Source organism: Struthio camelus, chromosome 16 (genome assembly GCF_040807025.1).
Source record: "Struthio camelus isolate bStrCam1 chromosome 16, bStrCam1.hap1, whole genome shotgun sequence".
NCBI lineage: Eukaryota > Metazoa > Chordata > Aves > Struthioniformes > Struthionidae > Struthio > Struthio camelus.
Genome location: NC_090957.1, coordinates 1,184,604 through 1,209,009, shown reverse-complemented (window position 1 = coordinate 1,209,009; position 24,406 = coordinate 1,184,604). Strand labels below are relative to the sequence as shown.

The window sequence follows — 24,406 nt, the reverse complement described above, 5'->3', positions numbered from 1 at the left end:
TCCCCCTCCCTCCTGTCCATCCCTCTCCTCCCTCCTCCTGTCCATCCCCCTCCCTCCTGTCCATCCCTCTCCTCCCTCCTCCTGTCCATCCCTCTCCCTCCTGTCCATCCCTCTCCTCCCTCCTCCTGTCCATCCCCCTCCCTCCTGTCCATCCCTCTCCTCCCTCCTCCTGTCCATCCCCCTCCCTCCTGTCCATCCCTCTCCTCCCTCCTCCTGTCCATCCCCCTCCCTCCTGTCCATCCCTCTCCTCCCTCCTCCTGTCCATCCCCCTCCCTCCTGTCCATCCCTCTCCCTCCTGTCCATCCCCCTCCCTTCTGTCCATCCCTCTCCCCCCTCCTGTCCATCCCTCTCCCTCCTGTCCATCCCTCTCCTCCCTCCTGCCCATCCCTCTCCCTCCTGTCCATCCCTCTCCCTCCTGCCCATCCCCCTCCCTCCTGTCCATCCCTCTCCCTCCTGCCCATCCCCCTCCCTCCTGCCCATCCCCCTCCCTCCTGTCCATCCCTCTCCCTCCTGCCCATCCCCCTCCCTCCTGTCCATCCCTCTCCCTCCTGTCCATCCCTCTCCCTCCTGTCCATCCCTCTCCCTCCTTCTGTCCATCCCTCTCCCTCCTGTCCATCCCTCTCCTCCCTCCTGTCCATCCCCCTCCCTCCTGCCCATCCCTCTCCCTCCTGTCCATCCCCCTCCCTCCTGTCCATCCCTCTCCCTCCTGTCCATCCCTCTCCTCCCTCCTGCCCATCCCTCTCCCTCCTGTCCATCCCCCTCCCTCCTGCCCATCCCTCTCCCTCCTGTCCATCCCTCTCCTCCCTCCTGTCCATCCCTCTCCCTCCTGTCCATCCCCCTCCCTCCTGCCCATCCCTCTCCCTCCTGCCCATCCCTCTCCCTCCTCCTGTCCATCCCTCTCCCTCCTGCCCATCCCCCTCCCTCCTGTCCATCCCTCTCCCTCCTGTCCATCCCTCTCCCTCCTCCTGTCCATCCCCCTCCCTCCTGTCCATCCCCCTCCCTCCTGTCCATCCCTCTCCCTCCTGCCCATCCCCCTCCCTCCTGTCCATCCCTCTCCCTCCTGTCCATCCCTCTCCCTCCTGTCCATCCCTCTCCTCCCTCCTCCTGTCCATCCCCCTCCCTCCTGTCCATCCCTCTCCCTCCTGTCCATCCCTCTCCTCCCTCCTCCTGTCCATCCCTCTCCCTCCTGTCCATCCCTCTCCTCCCTCCTCCTGTCCATCCCCCTCCCTCCTGTCCATCCCTCTCCTCCCTCCTCCTGTCCATCCCCCTCCCTCCTGTCCATCCCTCTCCCTCCTGTCCATCCCTCTCCTCCCTCCTCCTGTCCATCCCCCTCCGTCCTGTCCATCCCTCTCCTCCCTCCTCCTGTCCATCCCCCTCCCTCCTGTCCATCCCTCTCCTCCCTCCTCCTGTCCATCCCCCTCCCTCCTGTCCATCCCCCTCCCTCCTGTCCATCCCTCTCCCTCCTGTCCATCCCTCTCCTCCCTCCTCCTGTCCATCCCTCTCCCTCCTGTCCATCCCTCTCCCTCCTGTCCATCCCTCTCCTCCCTCCTCCTGTCCATCCCTCTCCCTCCTGTCCATCCCTCTCCCTCCTGTCCATCCCTCTCCTCCCTCCTCCTGTCCATCCCCCTCCCTCCTGTCCATCCCTCTCCTCCCTCCTCCTGTCCATCCCTCTCCCTCCTGCCCATCCCCCTTCCTCCTGCCCATCCCTCTCCCTCCTGCCCATCCCTCTCCCTCCTGTCCATCCCCCTCCCTCCTGTCCATCCCTCTCCTCCCTCCTCCTGTCCATCCCTCTCCCTCCTGTCCATCCCTCTCCTCCCTCCTCCTGTCCATCCCTCTCCCTCCTCCTGTCCATCCCCCTCCCTCCTCCTGTCCATCCCTCTCCTCCCTCCTCCTGTCCATCCCTCTCCCTCCTGTCCATCCCTCTCCTCCCTCCTGTCCATCCCCCTCCCTCCTGTCCATCCCTCTCCCTCCTTCTGTCCATCCCTCTCCCTCCTGTCCATCCCTCTCCTCCCTCCTGTCCATCCCTCTCCCTCCTGTCCATCCCCCTCCCTCCTGTCCATCCCTCTCCCTCCTGTCCATCCCTCTCCCTCCTGTCCATCCCTCTCCTCCCTCCTCCTGTCCATCCCCCTCCCTCCTGTCCATCCCTCTCCCTCCTGTCCATCCCTCTCCTCCCTCCTCCTGTCCATCCCTCTCCCTCCTGTCCATCCCTCTCCTCCCTCCTCCTGTCCATCCCCCTCCCTCCTGTCCATCCCTCTCCTCCCTCCTCCTGTCCATCCCCCTCCCTCCTGTCCATCCCTCTCCCTCCTGTCCATCCCTCTCCTCCCTCCTCCTGTCCATCCCCCTCCGTCCTGTCCATCCCTCTCCTCCCTCCTCCTGTCCATCCCCCTCCCTCCTGTCCATCCCTCTCCTCCCTCCTCCTGTCCATCCCCCTCCCTCCTGTCCATCCCTCTCCCTCCTGTCCATCCCTCTCCCTCCTGTCCATCCCTCTCCTCCCTCCTCCTGTCCATCCCTCTCCCTCCTGTCCATCCCTCTCCCTCCTGTCCATCCCTCTCCTCCCTCCTCCTGTCCATCCCTCTCCTTCTCCCTCCCTCTCCTTCTGTCCTTCTGTCTCCCTTCCTCTCTGTCCATCCCTCCCTCTCCTTCTCCCTCCATCTATCCCTCTCCCTCTTTCCCCTCTGTCCTTCCCTCTCCCTCCCTCTCTCCCTCCCTCCATCCCTCCCTCTCCCTCCTTCCATCCCTCCTTCTCCCTCCGTCCCTCCCTCTCCCCGTTCATCCCTCCTTCTCCTTCTCCCTCTATCCCTCTCCCTCCTCCCCCCTCCGTCCTTCCCTCTCCCTCCTTCCCTCTCCCTCCCTCTCTCTCCCTCCTTCCATCCCTCCTTCTCCCTCCGTCCCTCCTTCTCCCTCCCTCTCCATCCATCTCTCCCTCCCTCTCCCTCCTTCCCTCCTTCTCCCCCTCTCTCCCTCCCTGTCCCTCCCTCTCTCCCCGTCCCTCTTCTCACCTCCTTCTGCCCCCTCCCTCCCCCGTCCATCCCTCTCCCCTTTCATCCCTCCCTCCCGTCCCCCCCCCCCCCGTCCTTCCCCCCCTACCCATCCCTCCCTCCATCTTTCCCTCCCTCCCTTGGGCAGGGGGCGGACGCCTGGGCCCATCCGCAGCCCAGGCAGGGGCAGCGGGGCCTAGTGGGGAGGGGAGTCGCGGCCTTGTGGGGCCCTGTCCGGTTTGGGGACCCCCGGGGGGGGTCCCGGCTCCCCCCAGAGCCCCTGCGGGTGACCCCGCCCGACCGCAGCGCGCTGAAACCCCGCCGGGGGCCCGGTCCCGGCTGAGGCCGCGCGAACTCATCGCACCGGCCGGGCCGCCCGCCAAGCGGCCGCCCCCTGCAGGAAGGGGGAAGGGGGTGCGGCGGGGCGGGCCCGCCCCCGCCGGCTCAGGCCAATCAGAAAGGGGCGCTGAGGGCGGCGACCAATCAGAGCGCGCGGAGGCAGGGCCCAGGGGTTGATAGGCGGGGCGGCTAGCCAATGAGATTTTGCGTTTGCGGGCGCCGGGGTTGGCCGGCGGGAGAGCCTGAAGGAGGTGTGACAGGCAGGAGTAAGAGCCAATCAGAGCCAACGGGGAGATTGATGGGCGTTCCCCGTGACCAATAGTATCCCGCGATGCTGCCGAAAGGCCTTCTGGGAGCCGCAGCGAGTCGGTAGAAGAAGGCGGAGTCTCGGTGCAGGGCCATGAAGATGGGCGGGGCGCCGTTTGGACGGACATCCGCTCTAGCCAACCAGCGCGGTGGGCGGGCGGACGGACGCTGGCTGCCGCCAATGACAGGCGGCGGAGCGGTTGACAGCCAGGAGCGCGGGCGAATGGGCGCGGGGTCCGAGGAGCCGCGGGCCCAATGGCGGCGGAGGGCGGGGCCTCCGGCGGAGGGGCAGCGCTCGGAGCCAATGAGCTGGGCGCGACGCGTGAGTGGCGGGGGGCCGGCCCAATAGGGGCGTGTCGGGGGCGGCGCGGCGGAGTGAGGCGCCATGTCGCGGCGGCGGTGGCGGGGCCCGCAGAGCGCGGAGGGCAGCGGCCGCGGGGGGGAGATGGGGAAGATGGCGGCGGGCGGCGGCGGCGGGGGCGGCTCGGGCCGCTACTACGGGGGCGGCGGCGAGGGCGGCCGCGCTCCCAAGCGCCAGAAGACGGAGAACGCGGAGCCGCCGCCGCACGGGCCCGGCGGGCCGGGGGGGGCTGGCGGCGGGCCCGGCGCCGCCGGAGCGGTGAGCGCGGTCCAGGGGAGCGGGACGGGGCCGGGATGGGGAGGAGGCCGGGGCCGGAGAGGGTTGATGTGGGTGGGAGGGGGGGCTGGGCCGTGTGGGGGGGGCGAGGCAGGGCCTGGGGGGTAGGAGAGGGCCTGGGAGGGGGTAGGAATGGGGGGTGGGATGGGGGGTAGGAGGTAGGAGAGGGCCTGGGAGGGGGTAGGAATGGGGGGTGGGATGGGGGGTAGGAGGTAGGAGAGGGCCTGGGAGGGGGTAGGAATGGGGGGTAGGAGAGGGTCTGGGAGGGGGTAGGAATGGGGGGTGGGATGGGGCCTGAGGGGGTAGGAGAGGGTCTGGGAGGGGGTAGGAATGGGGGGTGGGATGGGGCCTGAGGGGGTAGGACAGGGCCGGGGAGGGGGTAGGAATGGGGGGCAGGATGGGGCCTGGGAGGGGGTAGGAATGGGGGGTGGGATGGGGGGTAGGAGGTAGGAGAGGGCCTGGGAGGGGGTAGGAATGGGGGGTGGGATGGGGCCTGATGGGGGTAGGAGAGGGCCTGGAGGGGGTGGGAATGGGGGGCAGGATGGGGCCTGAGAAAGTAAAAATGGGGGCAGAATGGGGCCTGAGGGGGGTAGGAGAGGGCCTGGGAGAGGGTAGGAATGGGGGGTGGGATGGGGCCTGGGAGGGGGTAGGAATGGGGGGTGGGATGGGGCCTGGGAGGGTAGGACAGGGCCTGGAGGGGGTGGGATTGGGGGGCAGGAGGGGGCTGAGGGGGTAGGAATACGGGGAGGGATGGGGCCTGAGGGGGGTGGGACAGGGCTTGCAAGGGGTGGGAATGGGGGGTGGGATGGGGCCTGAGGGGGGCACCAGTGGGGGGCAGGATGGGGCCCAGAGAGGGCCTGAGGTGGGTAGGAATGGGGGCAGGTCAGGGCCTGAGGGAGGTAAGAGAGGGCCCAAGGCGGGTAGGAATGGGGGGCAGGATGGGGCCTGAGGCAGGTAAGAGAAGGCCTGAGGGGGTAAGAATGGGGGCAGGATGGGGTCTGAGGAGGGGGCAGGAATAAGGGGCAGGATGGAGCCCAGAGGGGGCCTGAGAGAGGTAAGAATGGGGGGGCAGGACCAGGCCTGAGGGGGGGGCAAGAATGGAGGACAGGAGAGGGCCTGACGGGGGCAAACAGGAGGGCAGGAGGAGGCCTGGAGATGTGGGACAAGACGGGACTTGAGATAAGAGTAGGGGACGAGGGACGCTGGATAGGCCAAGCACTTGGAGGGGCTCAGGGTCCTCAGGGTGGTGGGGGGACCACAGGGTTTGTCTGGGGTGCGAAAGGCTTGGTCAGGTCGTGGCGGGGAGGGGGTCTCAGCACCCTCAGGGAGAGGGGGGAATGGGTTTTAGGGGGGCCAAGCTGGGCCCTGAGGAGGAGGGGTGTGTCTGGGAGCTGGAAAGGCGCCGGGCTGCCTGCCCGGGCAGGACCCAAGAGGTTCAAATTCGGCCTCTCGTCTGCAGTGGCTGAGACGCTCAGCAGGTTTTTGTGGGACACGTGTGAGGGCAGGACCTGCTGAGGTTCCTGCGCTGGTGGCTGAGACCTTTCTCAGAGGGTTTTTCCTGGGCTACGCCGCAGACGCGAGTAACTTTGGGCGAACAAAGAGACCTCGGTGGCTCGTGGTGGGCTGCCTTTGTCCGCGGCGCAGGCGCCGTATTGAAACAAACCCTTCTTGCCCGCCAGGAGAACTACGACGATCCCCACAAGACGCCTGCTTCCCCGGTGGTTCACATCCGGGGGCTGATCGACGGCGTTGTGGAGGCCGATCTCGTGGAGGCTCTTCAGGAATTTGGCCCTATCAGGTAAGGAAACGCGTCCGGCGAGCGGGAAGCTCGGGTGCGCGCGCGGGTTGCCGGCGCCTCGCTCTGACCGAGGCGTTCCCTGCCCTAGTTACGTGGTGGTGATGCCCAAGAAGAGACAGGCCCTGGTGGAGTTTGAGGATATTCTCGGCGCCTGCAACGCTGTGAACTACGCAGCGGACAACCAGATCTACATTGCCGGTCACCCTGCCTTCGTTAACTACTCCACCAGCCAGAAGATATCCCGTCCTGGGGACACGGATGACTCCAGGGGCGTCAACAACGTTCTGCTCTTCACCATCCTCAACCCTATCTACTCGATCACGACGGTGGGTGAAGCGTCCGGGACGGAGTTCGCTGGGTGCTGTAGGGACGAGAGCAGCGTGAGAGGGGTCGGGTGGTGGTTGGCGTCACGGTGTAGATGGGAACAGATCGTCCTGATAACGGAGCGTTTTAACCCAGGACTGTTGGAGGGATGGACTCCTGGCGGAGTTTTGACTGTGGTTAAGTCTCCTCCGGGCGCGTTGGTGGTCTCAGCTCTGCTGCTTTGGTTTCTGAGAGGGTGTTTGTGGGGCTAGGCAGGGAATCTTCCTTCCTAGCGTTAGGACCTGTCGCTTTACGGGTGGTTCGTGCCTGGGATGGTGAAATCCGGCAGTACCGCTCGCGCGGAGATGGCTGCGGTCTCCCACGGATGGCTGTCAAGCCAGCGGGCTCGGCCGCTGCGCCGCGCGTCGGCCCGATTCCTCACGTCGTCTCGCCTCTCTCCTGTCCTGCAGGACGTGCTCTATACCATCTGCAACCCCTGCGGCCCTGTGCAGAGGATCGTTATCTTCAGAAAAAACGGAGTCCAGGCCATGGTGGAATATCCTTCTGTGCCCTGGGAGGCTTTCGGGGCTCCCCGGTTGTTCGTTGCTGTTGTGCGTCTCCGAGTCGGTCTCTCAGAGCTGACCGGTGCCGGGCGCGTTGGCCGCGGTAGCGTGGCCTCGTCTCCAGCGCGTCCCGCTCGAGGGGAAAAACACCTCGTTCCAGAAACTTCCTTAACGCTGCAAACGTTCGACTCCGTGCAGAGCGCGCAGCGAGCCAAGGCGTCCCTCAACGGGGCTGACATTTACTCTGGGTGCTGCACTCTGAAGATCGAATACGCCAAGGTGAGCGTCCCCGTGAGCTCGGGTAGAGACGTGGCGCCCGTGTCAGGCACGGGCCTCAGACGAGTCCAGGCTTCGCAGGTAATGGGAGCAGTGTAATTAGCGCTAATTAGACCTTTTTAAAAAAAGGTCTAATTTTGAAAACGGGGCTCCTTTCCTATTCCTCTGTCAACAGCAGCCTGGAGCAGAATGGAGGTAGTGTCTGCTTTTTGGTGGGGTAGTTGAGCTCAGTTACGCGGTCGTCGCTGGCTAAAAGACCTGGACAGTCGATGGAAAAGCTCATTTTTCCCTCAGCTTTGGTTTTGCCCCCCTTTCTCACCGCTGTTGCGCGCAGCCTTGCCGCGTGAGGCTGGAGAGGGAGCTGGGATCCCTTCTGAGAGTGGCTGGATGAGGGCTTGGGGAGAGTCAGATCGTTTACACGGGCTCATGCCGCTGCTATAACTGCCGCTCTCTGCAAGGAGTTGTTCACTGGAGGCTGGCGGTTTGTCGAGGGATCCCTTGAGACTGTGAAAGGTCCAACAGAACAGTAAATACCTCCGGTTTCCGACAGCTCCTGCCTTGGTTTCTCGCCGAGTGAAGTTCTCGTGCTGATTTTTGTGCGTGTGCGTTTTTTTTTACAGCCCACGCGCCTGAACGTGTTCAAGAACGACCAGGATACCTGGGATTACACAAACCCCAATCTCAGTGGACAAGGTAATCCCCGATGAACTGCTTTGTAACTACACACAAACCTGCTGCCAGTTGACTAGAGCACCTCATATATCGACCCACGTTATGTAATGCCATTAGCCTGCCGTTCCCTTCAGTTAGAGCTGGTGTAGGCTGGTGCACGATGGGGCGAGAGTTGGAGGGAGGGGGAAAAATTGACTTGAAAATCGAGTGGTGATTGCTAGGGGTTTCTCTTGGTGGCTTGTACTGCGCATTTACTGTCGGGGAGCATCAGTCAAACGCTTGAAACGAAGGAAATCTCTGCACAAGTGGTTTTTTTTTTTTTTAATTTATAAAGGAGTCTCTGGTGGTTTGGGGGGAAGTGCCATTGCTTTCTTGTGTGGGAGCCGGGCAGCCTGCCCCGCTGCCGGCTGTTTGCGTGCCTCATCTGCAGAACTGGAGCTGGTTTACCAAAACGGGGCTCTTTGCTGTGTCACTTTCCTTGAGCTGCTACAGCTGAAGGGCGAGTTGGAAATGAACCTGGCCTGGCAGGGGGAGGCACCTGGCTTAAGAACACGCGTGCATGCAAAACCGGAAGGGAAACGCCAATTCCCTTAAGTTTAAAAGGGGGAAAAGTTGCCCAAAAACCCCTGTGCTCCTGCCTCTGAGAGTTCCTGGGATTGGATGCCTTCCTCTCCCAAACTGGGTGTCGAGAGTTAGTTGCCCAGAGAATCGGTGCGACCGCTAACAGTGACGCGCGTCGCTTCCGTGGAAGCCGCGGCCCGCGGTGTCGGGCTGCGCAGGGTTAGCCAGAGCTCGCGCTTTGGGCCTTGAAACTTGGGCGCGCTGAGCTGGAGGAGCACCGTAGCGGCCGCTGGTGCTGAGCTCTGTCGGGGCAGCGTTTTCCCCCGTCGGCAGGGCTGGCTGCATCAGCGACGTTTTGCCGTGTTTAAGGAACGGTGGCAATCTGCTTGGCAGCACTTGTCTCGCTTCATATTTTAAAGCCGGGGTGTCAGCTCGGAGCGGCCTCCATCGGCCCCACGGGTTGGAGGGCGGCTCCGGCGCTCAAAACGGGAATTGGGATGGCGGGGAGGAGATTGCTGGGGTCCTGCCGAGGAATCTTGCCGTGTTCCCGAAGCGGGGAGCCGGCCTGTCCTCTGCCACACTGCACTCGCTTCCAGAGGCTGCTGCTGATCCCTGCGAGCCGGGAGCTCCGGCTCGGGTGCAGTGTGTTGGGAGCTGCCGAGCAGCCGCTGCCGGGCCGCTCTGCAGGCGCCGTCTGTTGGACACCCCTGTTTTTAAAAGATGAAAAGCCGTTAACGTACTGAAGCAAGCAATGGCATTACATGACTTAACAAAAACAGAGACAAATCTCTCCTCCAAGGCACATACCTAGAAGATGTGCAGAGCTGCAGGGGCTAGTTGCAGGGCTGTGCATTGATTTAGATGCATCTCGGCTTGCCTGACACGAGGCTGGGAGTCGGGGCGGGGGGTGCAGTAACGTGGCCTTTCCCAGCTCTGAGCAGTTATTGCACATAACCCCGGGGACCGTACTACAGCGGAAGTCCCGAATTGGCCGTGACCTGCCTCTGCACATTCCTCACACCACACAGTGTAGAAACCTTACTAGCTCTTCCTGGAGAAAACACGCAGCATCCAGAAACAAGCAGCAGCTTGAGCTCATTACATCAAGAACACAACACCGTGGTCCAAGGACTATCTCCAGCACAGAGAGAGAGAGAGAGAAAGAGGCGCAGCATGCCACAGCAGACATTACTTTTACTTACCAAAACCAAACCAAACTGAACCCAAGAATGTACACAGAACTAGAAAACACAGACCAGAGGGTCCTCAAAACAAGCCCAGCAGCGCTCTTATCGGAGAACGGAGTAGATCTGAGGCCCTCCAAGACATAGGATTGCTCTCAACACGGTTTGGTTTGGGAGGGCAGTTCCTTTGCTTATACTTTTTCTCCTGCAGTCCTCAACTGCCACCATATCAGCGCCAAGTGGAGAAAAAAACCAAACAAAACCCCAAAGGCACACAGATCCCTAAGAGGCTGTAGCTGGGGTGTGCAGTCTGGCACACGCACGCGTTCGGGGCCACTTGAGCCGAGACACATTTCCATTACAGAGGAGACACGCACACTGGAAAGAACTACACAGAGCCAGAAGCACCATTTTGTTACAGCACAACACAAATTCAGGAGGTGAAACACGGAGGAACACTCTCATTTATCACACCTTTATGTCCTCTGTCTTGGTATCTTCTGAGGACAAAACATCTGTGAGACCTTTTTAAAGATTTTACTTTTTTTTTTTTTTTTTTAAAGAAAAATTGTAGCGGTTTTGTGCCTTTGACCTGTATTTATGACTCTGAAACCATGTGATGCAGGGTCGCAGTGTATGTTTGATGGGACGCCATCTTTCAGAACTGTGCTAACTCACTCTTGAAGCGTCCAATGGTAAGAGAAATACAGAATTTTTATATGACAATGGACATTGTACTTTGTACTCCTGCTGTAAGTAGCCCTTTTCAATCTTTGTAATGACTCGGAATAAACCTGTACGAAACACGGTCGTGTAAAGGGAAGAGAAGAGCAATTGTACGGTGACCTGAACGTGTTATGCCTTGTACGTGATGGCTCGTTTTAACCTATTACTGCTGTTGCTTTGCTGCCGTGCCTGTATCAGTCTCACTCCCTCTCCCTCTGTCGGAGCGGGGAGATGTCTTGCCACTTTTTTTTTTTTCCTTTGTATTTTTATTTTCTTCTTTTTATTGCTATCTAGAAACTAGCAGCGCCTTGGAGGCTGGGGCACGGAGTGGGGGCACTCCTGTTTGTTTTTTTTTTCTTCCCCCCCCCCTCGCCTTGTGGTCAAACCTCCCTTGTAGCCAGCTTAGATAGAGAAGGGCCCGGCCGTCCGCGGGGGACGGGGCGGGCAGCCCCTTTGCCCGGGGCTCGGGCGGGTGAGGAGAGGCGGGAGGGGGGCTCGGCCGGGGTCCCCGGGCGATCGGAACCGCGGCGGCAGCTCGGAGCAGCGCTGCCCGCTCCGCTTTCGGTCTGCACCGGGACTCGCCGGCCTCGGGGGAGAGGGGAGCGTCTCGGTCCCTGCTCGGAGGAGACGAGAGCGGCCCCGGCCGGGCTCCTGGGAGCGCGGCTGGTAGCGGGGACGGCGGAGAGCCGAGGACGCCCGGCGGGAGCGCGGGGCGGCCTCCCTCCTTCCTTCCCTCCCTTCCCTCCGCGCAGGGATTTTTGTGGCGGGCCTCGGCCCTCGGAGAGGGGCCGAGAGCCCCCCCCCCCCCCCCCGGCTTAGCCTCACCGCTACGCTTCTGCGTGGTGCCTCTCTCGGGTAGTTTGGGAACGCCTAAAGCCTCCGGGGGCAGCCAGGCTTAGGTTGTGGTTTGAGCGTTAAGGGCCTCGGAGGAGCCTGGCGCGAAGCCTTGGGTGCGTTTGCTTTCCCCGACGACGGTCGTAACCTGTGCTTCTGCCCGCAGGCGACCCGGGCGGCAACCCGAACAAGCGCCAGAGGCAGCCCCCGCTCCTCGGAGACCACCCTGCGGAGTACGGTAGGGCCCTGCCTCGCGCCGGGGGGTGAGCGGGCGCCTTTCTTTTAGCGGAGGAGCGGGGGGTCTGCAACCTTCCCGCCTCCTCAGGAGGACCCCACGGCGGATACCACGGGCACTACCACGACGAGGGCTACGGCCCGCCGCCGCCGCACTACGAAGGGAGACGGATGGGCCCTCCGGTCGGGGGGCACCGCCGGGGGCCGAGCCGCTACGGCCCCCAGTACGGGCACCCGCCCCCCCCGCCGCCGCCCCCGGATTACGGCCCCCACGCCGACAGCCCCGTCCTCATGGTGTACGGCTTAGACCAGTCCAAGATGAACTGCGACCGGGTCTTCAACATCTTCTGCCTCTACGGAAACGTGGAGAAGGTAAGCGGAAACCGCGGGCGGCTGAGGTGACGCCTTCGAGGGGTCTGGGGAGATGGTTGTCCGCCTGCGAGCGGTGGCTTGGGTGGCCCTGAGGGAACGTCTCTCTTGAGACCTCGTGCTGGGTCTCAGCAGCAGCGTTCGGGGAAGGCCTTAGTTTGGGAGGGAGGGCCCAACTTTTCCCAAGCGAAGGAGGAAGCCGGAAGGACCCGGAGAGCCGGGTGTCTCCGCTCCGCGCCCACCGAGGTGCTTCGTTTCCAGGTGAAGTTCATGAAGAGCAAGCCGGGAGCAGCCATGGTGGAGATGGCGGACGGCTACGCCGTGGACCGGGCCATCACCCACCTCAACAACAACTTCATGTTCGGGCAGAAGCTGAACGTCTGGTAGGTCCTCGCTCCCGGGAGAGCCGGGCCTCGGCGGGAAGCGCCGAACCGCCGCGCCGAACCGCCGCGCCTCTCTCCGCAGCGTGTCCAAGCAGCAGGCCATCATGCCCGGGCAGTCGTACGGCCTCGAGGACGGCTCCTGTAGCTACAAGGACTTCAGCGGCTCGCGCAACAACCGGTTCTCCACCCCCGAGCAGGCGGCCAAGAACAGGATCCAGCACCCCAGCAACGTGCTCCACTTCTTCAACGCTCCCCTGGAAGTGACGGAAGACAACTTCTACGAGGTAAACGCGCCGCCGCTCCGTCCTCGGTGCGAGCGACTCGGGCCCGGGGGGGACGGCTCCCGCCTCGGCTTTGCTTCCTCCTCCTCCTCGCCACGGGCTCCGGCTCTGCCCCAAAGCCCTGAGCCAAACGCCGGGGAGCCCGTTACCCCCCTGCCCGAACCTCTCCCTGCCTTAGATCTGCGACGAGCTGGGCGTCAAGCGGCCGTCTTCCGTCAAGGTGTTTTCGGGCAAAAGTAAGTAGCTTTGGGCAGGGAGCCGCAAAGGCGACAGGCGGCGCGCGCCGCGCTGCTCCCTGCCCCGGGGCCCGGGGGCGCGAGCGGGAGGGCAGGGCGGCAACGCCGCTCGCAGCCGTCGGGCTGAGGAAGGCTCACGCCTCCGCAGGCGAGCGCAGCTCCTCCGGCTTGCTCGAGTGGGAGTCCAAGAGCGACGCGCTGGAGACGCTCGGCTTCCTCAACCACTACCAGATGAAGAACCCGAGTGAGTGGGGGCCGAACGGGGCGGGGGGGGGACGCCTCCGCGTCGCTGCCCGCGCGGCCCTGCCGGTTTTGCCGGAGGAAAAGGCTTAACGCCGTTTGCCGCCGCCGTTGGCGGCGCTGGGGGCACGGCGCGCGCTTGCGTGGGAGAGCGGACGTCTCCGCTCCGCGCTGCCTCCTCGGCCGCCTGGCAGCTCTAAACGCGCTCCTTCCGAGAGGACCGGACCTAAAAACCTCGTAAATCCCCACAGGCGAAGTTGCCGATGCGCCGTCGGTGCTCGAGCCCTGCTAACGCCCGTCTCTCTTCTCCCCTAGATGGGCCGTACCCGTACACGCTGAAACTCTGCTTCTCCACCGCTCAGCACGCCTCGTAAGCGGCGCCGGAGCCGGCCCGCCAGCGGGACGCCCCTCCCGAGCTCCGCCGGGGTCCGAAACCCTTCCTGTATTCCTTTTTTTAAAGCTCGAGTTTAGTAGAGGCTGCCCGTAGCGGAGACGCGGGGAGAGGCCGAGGCGGCTCCCGGATAACCTTCGATTTTTAAAAAGAAAAATGATTGTACATGTGATTTGTTTCCTGTTCCTTTGTGCTGCCTGTGCTGTCGGCACCTTTCAATAAAACAAGTTTGGAAAACCAAACTCCGTGCGCTGGCGCTCAAAAGGTGGGATCCTAAAAGGCGGCTGCGGCGGGCGAGGTAGGTTGGCCGTGGCCCCCGTGCCTCCTGGGGAAGGGTATTTTGGGGTCGAACGCTGGGCTAACGGCTCGTTATTGCAGGAGCGGGGGGTTTCCTCGTTATTGGGCTGCGAGGAAGGAAACCTCGGCTGCGTCCCAGCCCTGCTCCGCTCCCTGGAGGGGTGGGAGGCAGCTCGGGCTCCCCCCAGGCGACTGCCAGGGTCGGGGGGGCGCAGTGGAGGGTTGGGGGGCTCCCACATGGCCGTCGCCTGTGCCTCGGTAGGGGAGCCATTTCCGCCTCGGTAAGGGGGGGGGGGAGCTACTTCCGCCTCGGTAGGGGATCAATTTCCGCCTCGGTAAGGGAAAAAAACTACTTCCGCCTCGGTACGGTATCCATTTCCGCCTCGGTAGGGGAGCCATTTCCGCCTCGGTAAGGGGGGAAGCTACTTCCGCCTCGGTACGGGATCCATTTCCGCCTCGGTAAGGGGAAAAAAACTACTTCCGCCTCGGTCGACCGTCTACTTCCGCCTCGGTAGGGGTTTTGCCTCGGTAGGGAGCGGAAGCCGGGGGCGGGTGCCTCGCCGCCATCTTGGAGGCGCTCCGCAGCCCCGCCCGGGAAGGGGCGGCGCTCTGCCCCGCCCTCGCTGGTTCCCGCCCCCCCCCGGGAGGACCGTGCGCGACCTGCATGGCGGCGATCGCTGGGGCCCTGCGGGGTTTGCTGGGGAGACGTGAGTGGGGTCGTCCCGGGGCCCCCGCGGCCCCCCAGCCCCCCCGGCCCTGCCTGTAGCCCCCCGTGACCCCGAATTAGCCTTGAGCCCGCCCTTTGACCCCCCCGTGCCCCCCCGTGGCCCCCAACCTCGTCTTGACCCCCAATGTCCCCAGTGCCCCCCCCGTGCCCCCCAGCCCACCTTGACCCCCCAATGTCCCCTCTGTGCCCCCAACCTCGTTTTGACCCCCCCGTGTCCCCCCAGTGTCCCCCCTGTGCTCCCCAAACTCGTCTTGACCCCCCAATGTCCCCTCTGTGTCCCCAATGTCCCCCCGTGTCCCCCCAATGTCCCCCCGTGCCCCCCAACCTCGCCTTGACCCCCCAGTGTCCCCCCCGTGCCCCCCAGCCCACCTTGACCCCCCAATGTCCCCTCTGTGCCCTCAATGTCCCCCCGTGTCCCCAACCTCGTCTTGACCCCCTGTGTCCCCCCAGTGTCCCCCCTGTGTCCCCCAACCTCGCCTTGACCCCCTGTGTCCCCCCAGTGTCCCCCCCGTGCCCCCCAACCTCGCCTTGACCCCCTGTGTCCCCCCAGTGTCCCCCCCGTGCCCCCCAACCTCGCCTTGACCCCCAATGTCCCCCCTGTGCCCCCCAACCTCGTCTTGACCCCCAATGTCCCCCCGTGACCCCCCAATGTCCCCCCGTGTCCCCAACCTCGTCTTGACCTCCTGTGTCCCCCCAGTGTCCCCCCCGTACCCCCCAACCTCACCTTGACCCCCCAATGTCCCCCTGTGTCCCCCAACCTCGTCTTGACCCCCTGTGTCCCCCCAGTGTCCCCCCGTGCCCCCCAACCTCACCTTGACTCCCAATGTCCCCCTGTGTCCCCCAACCTCGTCTTGACCCCCAGTGTCCCCCCTGTGCCCCCCAACCTCGCCTTGACCCCCTGTGTCCCCCCAATGTCCCCCCTGTGCCCCCCAACCTCGTCTTGACCCCCAATGTCCCCCCGTGACCCCCCAATGTCCCCCCGTGTCCCCAACCTCGTCTTGACCCCCTGTGTCCCCCCAGTGTCCCCCCCGTGCCCCCCAACCTCACCTTGACCCCCCAATGTCCCCCTGTGCCCCCCAACCTCGTCTTGACCCCCTGTGTCCCCCCAGTGTCCCCCCCGTGCCCCCCAACCTCACCTTGACCCCCCAATGTCCCCCCGTGTCCCCCAACCTCGTCTTGACCCCCCGTGTCCCCTCTGTCCTCCCAGTGTCCCCCCCGTGCCCCCCAACCCTGCCTTGACCCCCCAATGTCCCCCCTGTGCCCCCCAACCTCGCCTTGACCCCCAGTGTCCCCCCGTGTTCCCAACCCTGCCTTGACCCCCTGTGTCCCCCCAACGTCCCCCCAACGTCCCCCTGTCCCCCAACCTCGCCTTGACCCCCCCATGCCCCCCCATGTCCCCCCTGTGTCCCCAGTGTCCCCCCTGTCCCCCAACCTCACCTTGACCCCCCCATGTCCCCCCATGTCCCCCCAGTGTCCCCCCTGTGTCCCCCAACCCTGCCTTGACCCCCCTGATGTCCCCTCCCGTGGCCCCCCCCCCCCCCGGACGCCTGGGCCCCCCCCAGCCTTCGTCCTCCTCGGCCTTTGCCCTGCTTGGCCGCTTCCCGCCGGCCTCGGCCGGGCTCCCAGTCCGCTCCCAGTGTCCCCAGTGCATCCCAGTCCGCCCCCAGTGGCTCCCACTCCGCCCCCAGTCCGCCCCCAGTGCGTCCCAGTAACTCCCAGTGCTGCCCCAGTAACTCCCAGCCCGCCCCCAGTGTCCCCAGTCCGCCCCCAGTGTGTCCCAGTCCGCCCCCCGTAACTCCCAGTCCGCCCCCAGTGGCTCCCAGTCCGCCCACAGTCTGCCCCCAGTGTGTCCCAGTAACTCCCAGTGCTGCCCCAGTAACTCCCAGCGCGTCCCCAGTGGTCCCAGTGCTGCCCCAGTAGGTCCCAGTCCGCCTGCTGTGTCCCCAGTAACTCCCAGCCTGCCCCCAGCGTCCCCAGTAACTCCCAGTGCTGCCCCCAGTGTCCCCAGCAACTCCCAGTGCTGCCCCAGTAACTCCCAGTCCTGTCCCCCGTGGGTCCCCAGGGATTCCCAGTGCCCCCAGTCCTTCCCCAGTGGATCCCAGTGCCCCCCCAGTCCTTCTCCAGTGGTTCCCAGCCCCTCCCCAGCGGTTCCCAGTGCCCCCTGGTCCCTTCCCCAGTGCCCCCCAGTCCTCCTCCAGCAGTTCCCAGTGCCCCCTGCCCTTCCCAACAGGTCCCAGCCCCTCCCCAGCGGTTCCCAGTGCCCCCCAGTCCCTTCCCCAGAGGTTCCCAGTCCTTCCCAGGGGTTCCCAGTGCCCCCCAGTCCCTTCCCCAGTGGTTCCCAGTCCTTCCCAGTGGTTCCCAGTGCCCCCCAGTCCCTTCCCCAGGGATTCCCAGTCCTTCCCAGTCCTTCCTAGTGCCCCCCAGTCCCTTCCCCAGTCCTTCCTAGTGCCCCCCAGTCCCTTCCCCAGTAGTTCCCAGTCCTTCCCAGTGCCCCCCAGTCCCTTCCCCAGCGGTTCCCAGTCCTTCCCCAGGGGTTCCCAGTGCCCCCCAGTCCCTTCCCCAGTGGTTCCCAGCGGTTCCCAGTGGTTCCCAGTGCCCCCCAGTCCCTTCCCCAGTCCTTCCCAGTCCTTCCTAGTGCCCCCCAGTCCCTTCCCCAGTCCTTCCCAGTGCCCCCCAGTCCCTTCCCCAGCGGTTCCCAGTGGTTCCCAGTGCCCCCCAGGCCCTTCCCTGGGGGTTCCCAGTGGTTCCCAGCCCCCCCCAGTCCCTTCCCCAGCGGTTCCCAGTGGTTCCCAGTGCCCCCCAGTCCCTTCCCCAGGGGTTCCCAGTGGTTCCCAGGGCCCCCCAGTCCCTTCCCCAGGGGTTCCCAGTGGTTCCCAGCCCCCCCCAGTCCCTTCCTCAGCGGTTCCCAGTGGTTCCCAGTGCCCCCCAGTCCCTTCCCCAGCGGTTCCCAGTGGTTCCCAGCCCCCCCCAGTCCCTTCCCCAGGGGTTCCCAGTCCTTCCCAGCCCCCCCCAGTCCCTTCCCCAGGGGTTCCCAGTGGTTCCCAGTGCCCCCCAGTCCCTTCCCAGGGGTTCCCAGTCCTTCCCAGTGCCCCCCAGTCCCTTCCCCGGGGTCCCGGCGCCCCGTGACGGCCTCTGCGCCCCAGCTGTGGGGGCACCGGCCGGGCGGATGGTGGCGAGCGGGGGGCAGCGGGCCGCGGCCCACACCTACGAGACGCTGCGGGTGACGCCGGCCCGCGAGCGGGTGCTGCACGTGGAGCTCCACCGGCCCGAGAAGAGGAACGCCATGAACATGGCCTTCTGGAGGTAACGGGGCGCCCCGGACGCCTGGGCCCCCCCGCCGGCCCGCCGGCCCGCGCCCACCGCTCTGCCCCGCTCCGCCCAGGGAGATGGTGGAGTGTTTCCAGAAGATCGCCCAGGACTCGTCCTGCCGCGCCGTCGTCATCTCGGGCGCCGGCAAGCTCTTCACGTCTGGTAAGGGCAGCCCCGGACGCCTGGGCCCCGCTCCCCGGACGCCTGGGCTCCCCGCAGCACCCAGCCCCGGGGAGGGAGTGGGGAGGGGGGTGGGATTTGGGGGTATTTTGACCCCTCTGTTGCCCGTTTTGGGGGAAGAACGGGGGTATCGCTGCTTGGGGTGGAGGAGTTTGGGGGTATCTCGGCCCACCCAGGGGGGATTTGGGGGTTTCTTGGCCCCTCCGTCGCCCATCTTGGGGGGGAGCGGGGGTGTCTCAGCCTGGGCCGGGGGATTTTGGGGGGGTATCTTAGCCTGGCCGGGGGGGTTTGGGGTATCTCAGCCCATCCAAGGAGGATTTGGGGCTTCCTTGGCACCTCCGTTGCCCGTCTCGGAGGACAACGGGGGTGTCTTGCCTGGAGGGGGTGGATTGGGGGTGTCTTGGGCCCCCCCCGTCCAGCGCCCGGCTGGGGAAACGGGGGCTTGGCGGGGCGCCGGCGGTGACCGCCGGCCCCGCCGGGGCAGGGATCGACCTGCTGGAGATGGGCAGCGAGTTGGCCGTGGTGCCGGGCGAGGACACGGCCAGGAAGGCCTGGAACCTGCAGCGCAAGATCCGCGACTTCCAGGAGAGCTTCACGGTGCTGGAGAAGGTGGGACAGGAGGGGACGGGAGGGGACGAGCCAGCCGGCGCCCCGCTCACGTCCCCGCTCTCTCGCAGTGCCCCAAGCCGGTGATCGTGGCGGTGCACGGCGCCTGCATCGGCGGAGGTGAGCCGGGGCCGGTGGGCCCGGTGGGCCGGTGGGCCGGGACCTCCTCGCGCACGCTCGGCGTTGTCTCTCGGCAGGTGTCAACCTCATCTCCGCCTGTGACATCCGCTACTGCACCCAGGACGCCTGGTTCCAGGTGAAGGTAGGTGGCCGCGCAGGGCCGACGGGCGTCCCCGTGTGTCTCTTTGGATGTCTGGTGGCTCCTGGGACGTCCCTGCGGGTCCCCTGGTCATCCCTGGGCCTCCTCGGGTGTCCCCATGGCTCCTTGGGTGTCCTCATGGCTCCTCGATTGTCCCTGTGGATCCCTCGGTTGTCCCTGTGTCTCCTTGGGTGTCTCCATGACCACCTGGACGTCCCTGTGTCTCCTTGGATGTCTGGTGGCTTCTCAGATTTCCCTGTGGGTCCCTCGGTTGTCCCTGTGACTCCTCAGGTGTCCCCAGAGCCCTTTGGATGTCCCCGTGGCTCCTTGGATGTCCAGTGGCTCCTTGGATGTCCCTATTGGCCCTCAGGCATCCCTGTGACCCCTTGGACATCCCCGGGGCTCCTCGGTTGTCCCCGAGTCTCCTCAGATGTCCCCATGTTCCCTCAGGCATCGCTCTGTCCCCTTGGGTGTCCAGCGGCTCCTTGGCTGCCCTCCTGGCTCCTCGGGTGTCCCCGTGGGCCCTTAGATGTCCTCGTGGACCCTCAGATGTCCCCAAACCCCCTCAGAGCTGCCCAGGAGCCACCAGATATCTCCTGTGGCCATTTTGGCATCTCCGTGTGCCCTCGCATGTCCCCCCCGGCCCGTCCCCTCATGCATCTCCACGGCTCCTTGGGGGGCCACCAAGACTCGAACGTCTCAGGGGCTCCTCATGTGTCCCCTTGTGTGCCCGCCGTGTCCCCTCACACGTCCCCGTGCCCGCAGGAGGTGGACATCGGGCTGGCGGCCGACGTGGGCAGCCTCCATCGCCTCCCGAAGATCGTGGGCAGCCAGAGGTGGGTGACGGGGACCGGGACGCATGGCGGGGACGTCGCGGGGACGTCGAAGCTGGAGGGGGGGACCCGGCTCACCGCCTCCTCCGCAGCCTCGTGAACGAGCTGGCCTTCACCGCGCGCAAGATGCTGGCGCCCGAGGCCCACAGCTGCGGCTTGGTGAGGTATCGGAGAGGGGACCCAGGCGTCCGGGCGGCCCCGCGGAGCCGGCGGGTGACAGCGAGGTGACGCGGTGTCGCCCCGCAGCCGGGTGTTCCCGGACAAGGCGACGCTGCTGCAGGGCGCCCTGGACCTGGCCAGCGACATCGCCGCCCGGAGCCCCGTGGCCGTGCAGGGCACCAAGGTGAACCTGGTGTACGCGCGGGACCACTCCGTCCCAGAGGGCCTGCGCTACATGGTGAGTGCCGTCCCCGGCCCCCGCCGTCCCCCGTGTGCCCATCCCCGTGCCGGCGCTGTCCCCACCGGTTCCCTGTCCCCATCCACGTGCCATCCCTGATGGTCCCCCATCCCTGTTTCCATGCCCGGGTTGTCCTCATGCCATCCCGGAAGGTCCCCCCATCCCTCTCCCCGTGCCCATGTTGACCCCGCGCCATGCTGGAAGGTCCCCCATCCCTGTCCCCGTGCCCATGTTGACCCCACGCCATGCTGGAAGGTCCCCCCTCCCTGTCCCCGTGCCCATGTTGACCCCGTGCCATGCCGGAAGGTCCCCCATCCCTGTCCCCGTGCCCATGTTGACCCCGTGCCATGCCGGAAGGTCCCCCATCCCTCTCCCCGTGCCCATGTTGACCCCGTGCCATGCCGGAAGGTCCCCCCACCCTCTCCCCGTGCCCATGTTGACCCCGTGCCATGCCGGAAGGTCCCCCCACCCTCTCCCCGTGCCCATGTTGACCCCGTGCCATGCCGGAAGGTCCCCCATCCCTCTCCCCGTGCCCATGTTGACCCAGCGCCATGCCGGAAGGTCCCCCATCCCTGTCCCCGTGCCCATGTTGACCCCACGCCATGCCGGAAGGTCCCCCCTCCCTCTCCCCGTGCCCATGTTGACCCCGCGCCATGCTGGAAGGTCCCCCATCCCTGTCCCCGTGCCCATGTTGACCCCACGCCATGCTGGAAGGTCCCCCCATCCCTGTCCCCGTGCCCATGTTGACCCCGCGCCATGCCGGAAGGTCCCCCATTCCTCTCCCCGTGCCCATGTTGACCCCACGCCATGCTGGAAGGTCCCACCTGCCTCTCCTCGTGCCCATGTTGTCCCCGCGCCATCCCGGAAGGTCCCCCCACCCTCTCCCCGTGCCCATGTTGACCCCGTGCCATGCCGGAAGGTCCCACCTGCCTCTCCCCGTGCCCATGTTGACCCCGCGGCATCCCGGAAGGTCCCCCCATCCCTGTCCCCGTGCCCATGTTGACCCCGCGCCATGCCGGAAGGTCCCCCATCCCTCTCCCCGTGCCCATGTTGACCCCGTGCCATGCTGGAAGGTCCCCCCTCCCTGTCCCCGTGCCCATGTTGACCCCGCGCCATGCTGGAAGGTCCCACCTGCCTCTCCTCGTGCCCATGTTGTCCCCGCGCCATCCCGGAAGGTCCCCCCACCCTCTCCCCGTGCCCATGTTGACCCCGTGCCATGCCGGAAGGTCCCCCATCCCTCTCCCCGTGCCCATGTTGACCCCGTGCCATGCCGGAAGGTCCCCCATCCCTGTCCCCGTGCCCATGTTGACCCCACGCCATGCCGGAAGGTCCCCCCTCCCTCTCCCCGTGCCCATGTTGACCCCGCGCCATGCTGGAAGGTCCCCCATCCCTGTCCCCGTGCCCATGTTGACCCCACGCCATGCTGGAAGGTCCCCCCTCCCTGTCCCCGTGCCCATGTTGACCCCGTGCCATGCCGGAAGGTCCCCCATCCCTCTCCCCGTGCCCATGTTGACCCCGTGCCATGCCGGAAGGTCCCCCCTCCCTGTCCCCGTGCCCATGTTGACCCCACGCCATGCCGGAAGGTCCCACCTGCCTCTCCCCGTGCCCATGGTGACCCCACGCCATGCTGGAAGGTCCCCCCTCCCTGTCCCCGTGCCCATGTTGACCCCGCGCCATCCCGGAAGGTCCCACCTGCCTCTCCCCGTGCCCATGTTGACCCCATGCCATGCCAGAAGGTCCCCCCTCCCTCTCCCCGTGCCCATGTTGACCCCGTGCCATGCCGGAAGGTCCCCCCATCCCTCTCCCCGTACCCATGTTGACCCCATGCCATGCCGGAAGGTCCCCCATCCCTCTCCCCGTACCCATGTTGACCCCATGCCATGCTGGAAGGTCCCCCCATCCCTCTCCCCGTGCCCATGTTGACCCCGTGCCATGCTGGAAGGTCCCCCCATCCCTCTCCCCGTGCCCATGTTGACCCCGTGCCATGCTGGAAGGTCCCCCATCCCTCTCCCCGTACCCATGTTGACCCCATGCCATGCCGGAAGGTCCCCCATCCCTCTCCCCGTACCCATGTTGACCCCATGCCATGCTGGAAGGTCCCCCCTCCCTGTCCCCGTGCCCATGTTGACCCCGCGCCATCCCAGAAGGTCCCCCCATCCCTGTCCCCGTGCCCATGTTGACCCCGCGCCATGCCGGAAGGTCCCCCATTCCTCTCCCCGTGCCCATGTTGACCCCGCGCCATGCCGGAAGGTCCCACCTGCCTCTCCCCGTGCCCATGTTGACCCCGCGCCATCCCGGAAGGTCCCCCCACCCTCTCCCCGTGCCCATGTTGACCCCGCGGCATCCCGGAAGGTCCCACCTGCCTCTCCCCGTGCCCATGTTGACCCCGCGGCATCCCGGAAGGTCCCCCATCCCTCTCCCCGTGCCCATGTTGACCCCACGCCATGCTGGAAGGTCCCCCCTCCCTGTCCCCGTGCCCATGTTGACCCCGTGCCATGCCGGAAGGTCCCCCATCCCTCTCCCCGTGCCCATGTTGACCCCGTGCCATGCCGGAAGGTCCCCCATCCCTCTCCCCGTGCCCATGTTGACCCCGTGCCATGCCGGAAGGTCCCCCATCCCTCTCCCCGTACCCATGTTGACCCCATGCCATGCTGGAAGGTCCCCCCTCCCTGTCCCCGTGCCCATGTTGACCCCGCGCCATCCCAGAAGGTCCCCCCATCCCTCTCCCCGTGCCCATGTTGACCCCGCGCCATGCCGGAAGGTCCCCCATTCCTCTCCCCGTGCCCATGTTGACCCCGCGCCATGCCGGAAGGTCCCCCCATCCCTGTCCCCGTGCCCATGTTGACCCCGCGCCATGCTGGAAGGTCCCCCATTCCTCTCCCCGTGCCCATGTTGACCCCACGCCATGCTGGAAGGTCCCACCTGCCTCTCCTCGTGCCCATGTTGTCCCCGCGCCATCCCGGAAGGTCCCCCCACCCTCTCCCCGTGCCCATGTTGACCCCGTGCCATGCCGGAAGGTCCCACCTGCCTCTCCCCGTGCCCATGTTGACCCCGTGCCATGCCGGAAGGTCCCCCATCCCTGTCCCCGTGCCCATGTTGACCCCGCGCCATGCTGGAAGGTCCCCCCATCCCTGTCCCCGTGCCCATGTTGACCCCGTGCCATGCCGGAAGGTCCCCCATCCCTTTCCCCGTGCCCATGTTGACCCCGCGCCATGCTGGAAGGTCCCCCATCCCTCTCCCCGTGCCCATGTTGACCCCACGCCATGCTGGAAGGTCCCCCATCCCTGTCCCCGTGCCCATGTTGACCCCGTGCCATGCCGGAAGGTCCCCCATCCCTCTCCCCGTGCCCATGTTGACCCCGTGCCATGCTGGAAGGTCCCCCCTCCCTGTCCCCGTGCCCATGTTGACCCCGCGCCATGCTGGAAGGTCCCACCTGCCTCTCCTCGTGCCCATGTTGTCCCCGCGCCATCCCAGAAGGTCCCCCCACCCTCTCCCCGTGCCCATGTTGACCCCGCGCCATGCCGGAAGGTGCCCCCTCCCTGTCCCCGTGCCCATGTTGACCCCGCGCCATGCCGGAAGGTGCCCCCTCCCTGTCCCCGTGCCGTCCCTGAGGGCGCCCCGTCCCCAGGCCGCCTGGAACATGAGCATGCTGCAGACCGAGGACATCCTCAAGTCGGTGCAGGCGGCGCTGGAGAAGAAGGGTCCCGGGGACGTGACCTTCGCCAAGCTGTAGGGACGGCGGCTCCCCGCGCCGCCGGCGCCAATAAACCCGGCCCCCGCCGCGTCCCCGCGTCCCGCCTCGTCCCTGGGCGCCGCCGCGACGGGGACGGGGGCTCCCCGGGGTGCTGCGACGGGGACGGGGGGACCCCGTGTCCCCCGGGTGCCGCGACGGGGACGGGGGCTCCCCGGGGCGCTGCGACGGGGACGGGGGGACCCCGGGGCGCTGTGACAGGGACGGGGGGACCCCGTGTCCCCCGGGTGCCGCGACGGGGACGGGGGGACCCCGGGGAGCTGCGACGGGGACGGGGGGACCCCGTGTCCCCCGGGTGCCGCGACGGGGACGGGGGGACCCCGGGGAGCTGCGACGGGGACGGGGGGACCCCGTGTCCCCCGGGTGCCGCGACGGGGACGGGGGCTCCCCGGGGCGCTGCGACGGGGACGGGGGGACCCCGTGTCCCCCGGGTGCCGCGACGGGGACGGGGGGACCCCGGGGAGCTGCGACGGGGACGGGGGGACCCCGTGTCCCCCGGGTGCCGCGACGGGGACGGGGGCTCCCCGGGGCGCTGCGACGGGGACGGGGGGACCCCGTGTCCCCCGGGTGCCGCGACGGGGACGGGGGCTCCCCGGGGCGCAGCGACGGGGACGGGGGGACCCCGTGTCCCCCGGGTGCCGCGACGGGGACGGGGGCTCCCCGGGGCGCTGCGACGGGGACGGGGGGACCCCGTGTCCCCCGGGTGCCGCGACGGGGACGGGGGGACCCCGGGGAG

The 24,406-nt window shown here is 66.4% G+C and overlaps 2 protein-coding genes across 3 annotated transcripts; both read left to right on the top strand.

The window, feature by feature from the left end:
• Positions 1 to 3,998: 3,998 nt before the first annotated feature.
• HNRNPL (heterogeneous nuclear ribonucleoprotein L) lies at positions 3,999 to 13,553 on the top strand. Of its 2 annotated transcripts, none has more exons than XM_068910392.1 (13): positions 3,999 to 4,242; positions 5,940 to 6,058; positions 6,147 to 6,384; positions 6,832 to 6,917; positions 7,107 to 7,203; positions 7,821 to 7,893; positions 11,344 to 11,415; positions 11,503 to 11,783; positions 12,042 to 12,163; positions 12,246 to 12,447; positions 12,623 to 12,680; positions 12,829 to 12,924; positions 13,236 to 13,553. In XM_068910392.1, the coding sequence occupies exons 1-13, from the start codon at positions 4,009 to 4,011 to the stop codon at positions 13,292 to 13,294; spliced, it is 1,737 nt and encodes a 578-aa protein (XP_068766493.1). In that variant the 5' UTR covers positions 3,999 to 4,008; the 3' UTR covers positions 13,295 to 13,553. The 2 variants fall into 2 exon arrangements, with proteins under 2 accessions (XP_068766493.1, XP_068766492.1); XM_068910391.1 differs by having other exon boundaries at positions 12,796 to 12,924.
• Positions 13,554 to 14,097: 544 nt separating this feature from the next.
• Positions 14,098 to 23,703, top strand: ECH1 (enoyl-CoA hydratase 1). The gene is made up of 10 exons (XM_068910404.1): positions 14,098 to 14,315; positions 17,479 to 17,638; positions 17,718 to 17,806; positions 18,309 to 18,433; positions 18,502 to 18,550; positions 18,628 to 18,692; positions 19,455 to 19,525; positions 19,615 to 19,686; positions 19,769 to 19,919; positions 23,548 to 23,703. Exons 1-10 carry the CDS (start codon positions 14,273 to 14,275, stop codon positions 23,650 to 23,652), a joined length of 930 nt encoding a protein of 309 aa, XP_068766505.1. The 5' UTR covers positions 14,098 to 14,272; the 3' UTR covers positions 23,653 to 23,703.
• The last annotated feature ends 703 nt before the right edge of the window (positions 23,704 to 24,406 follow it).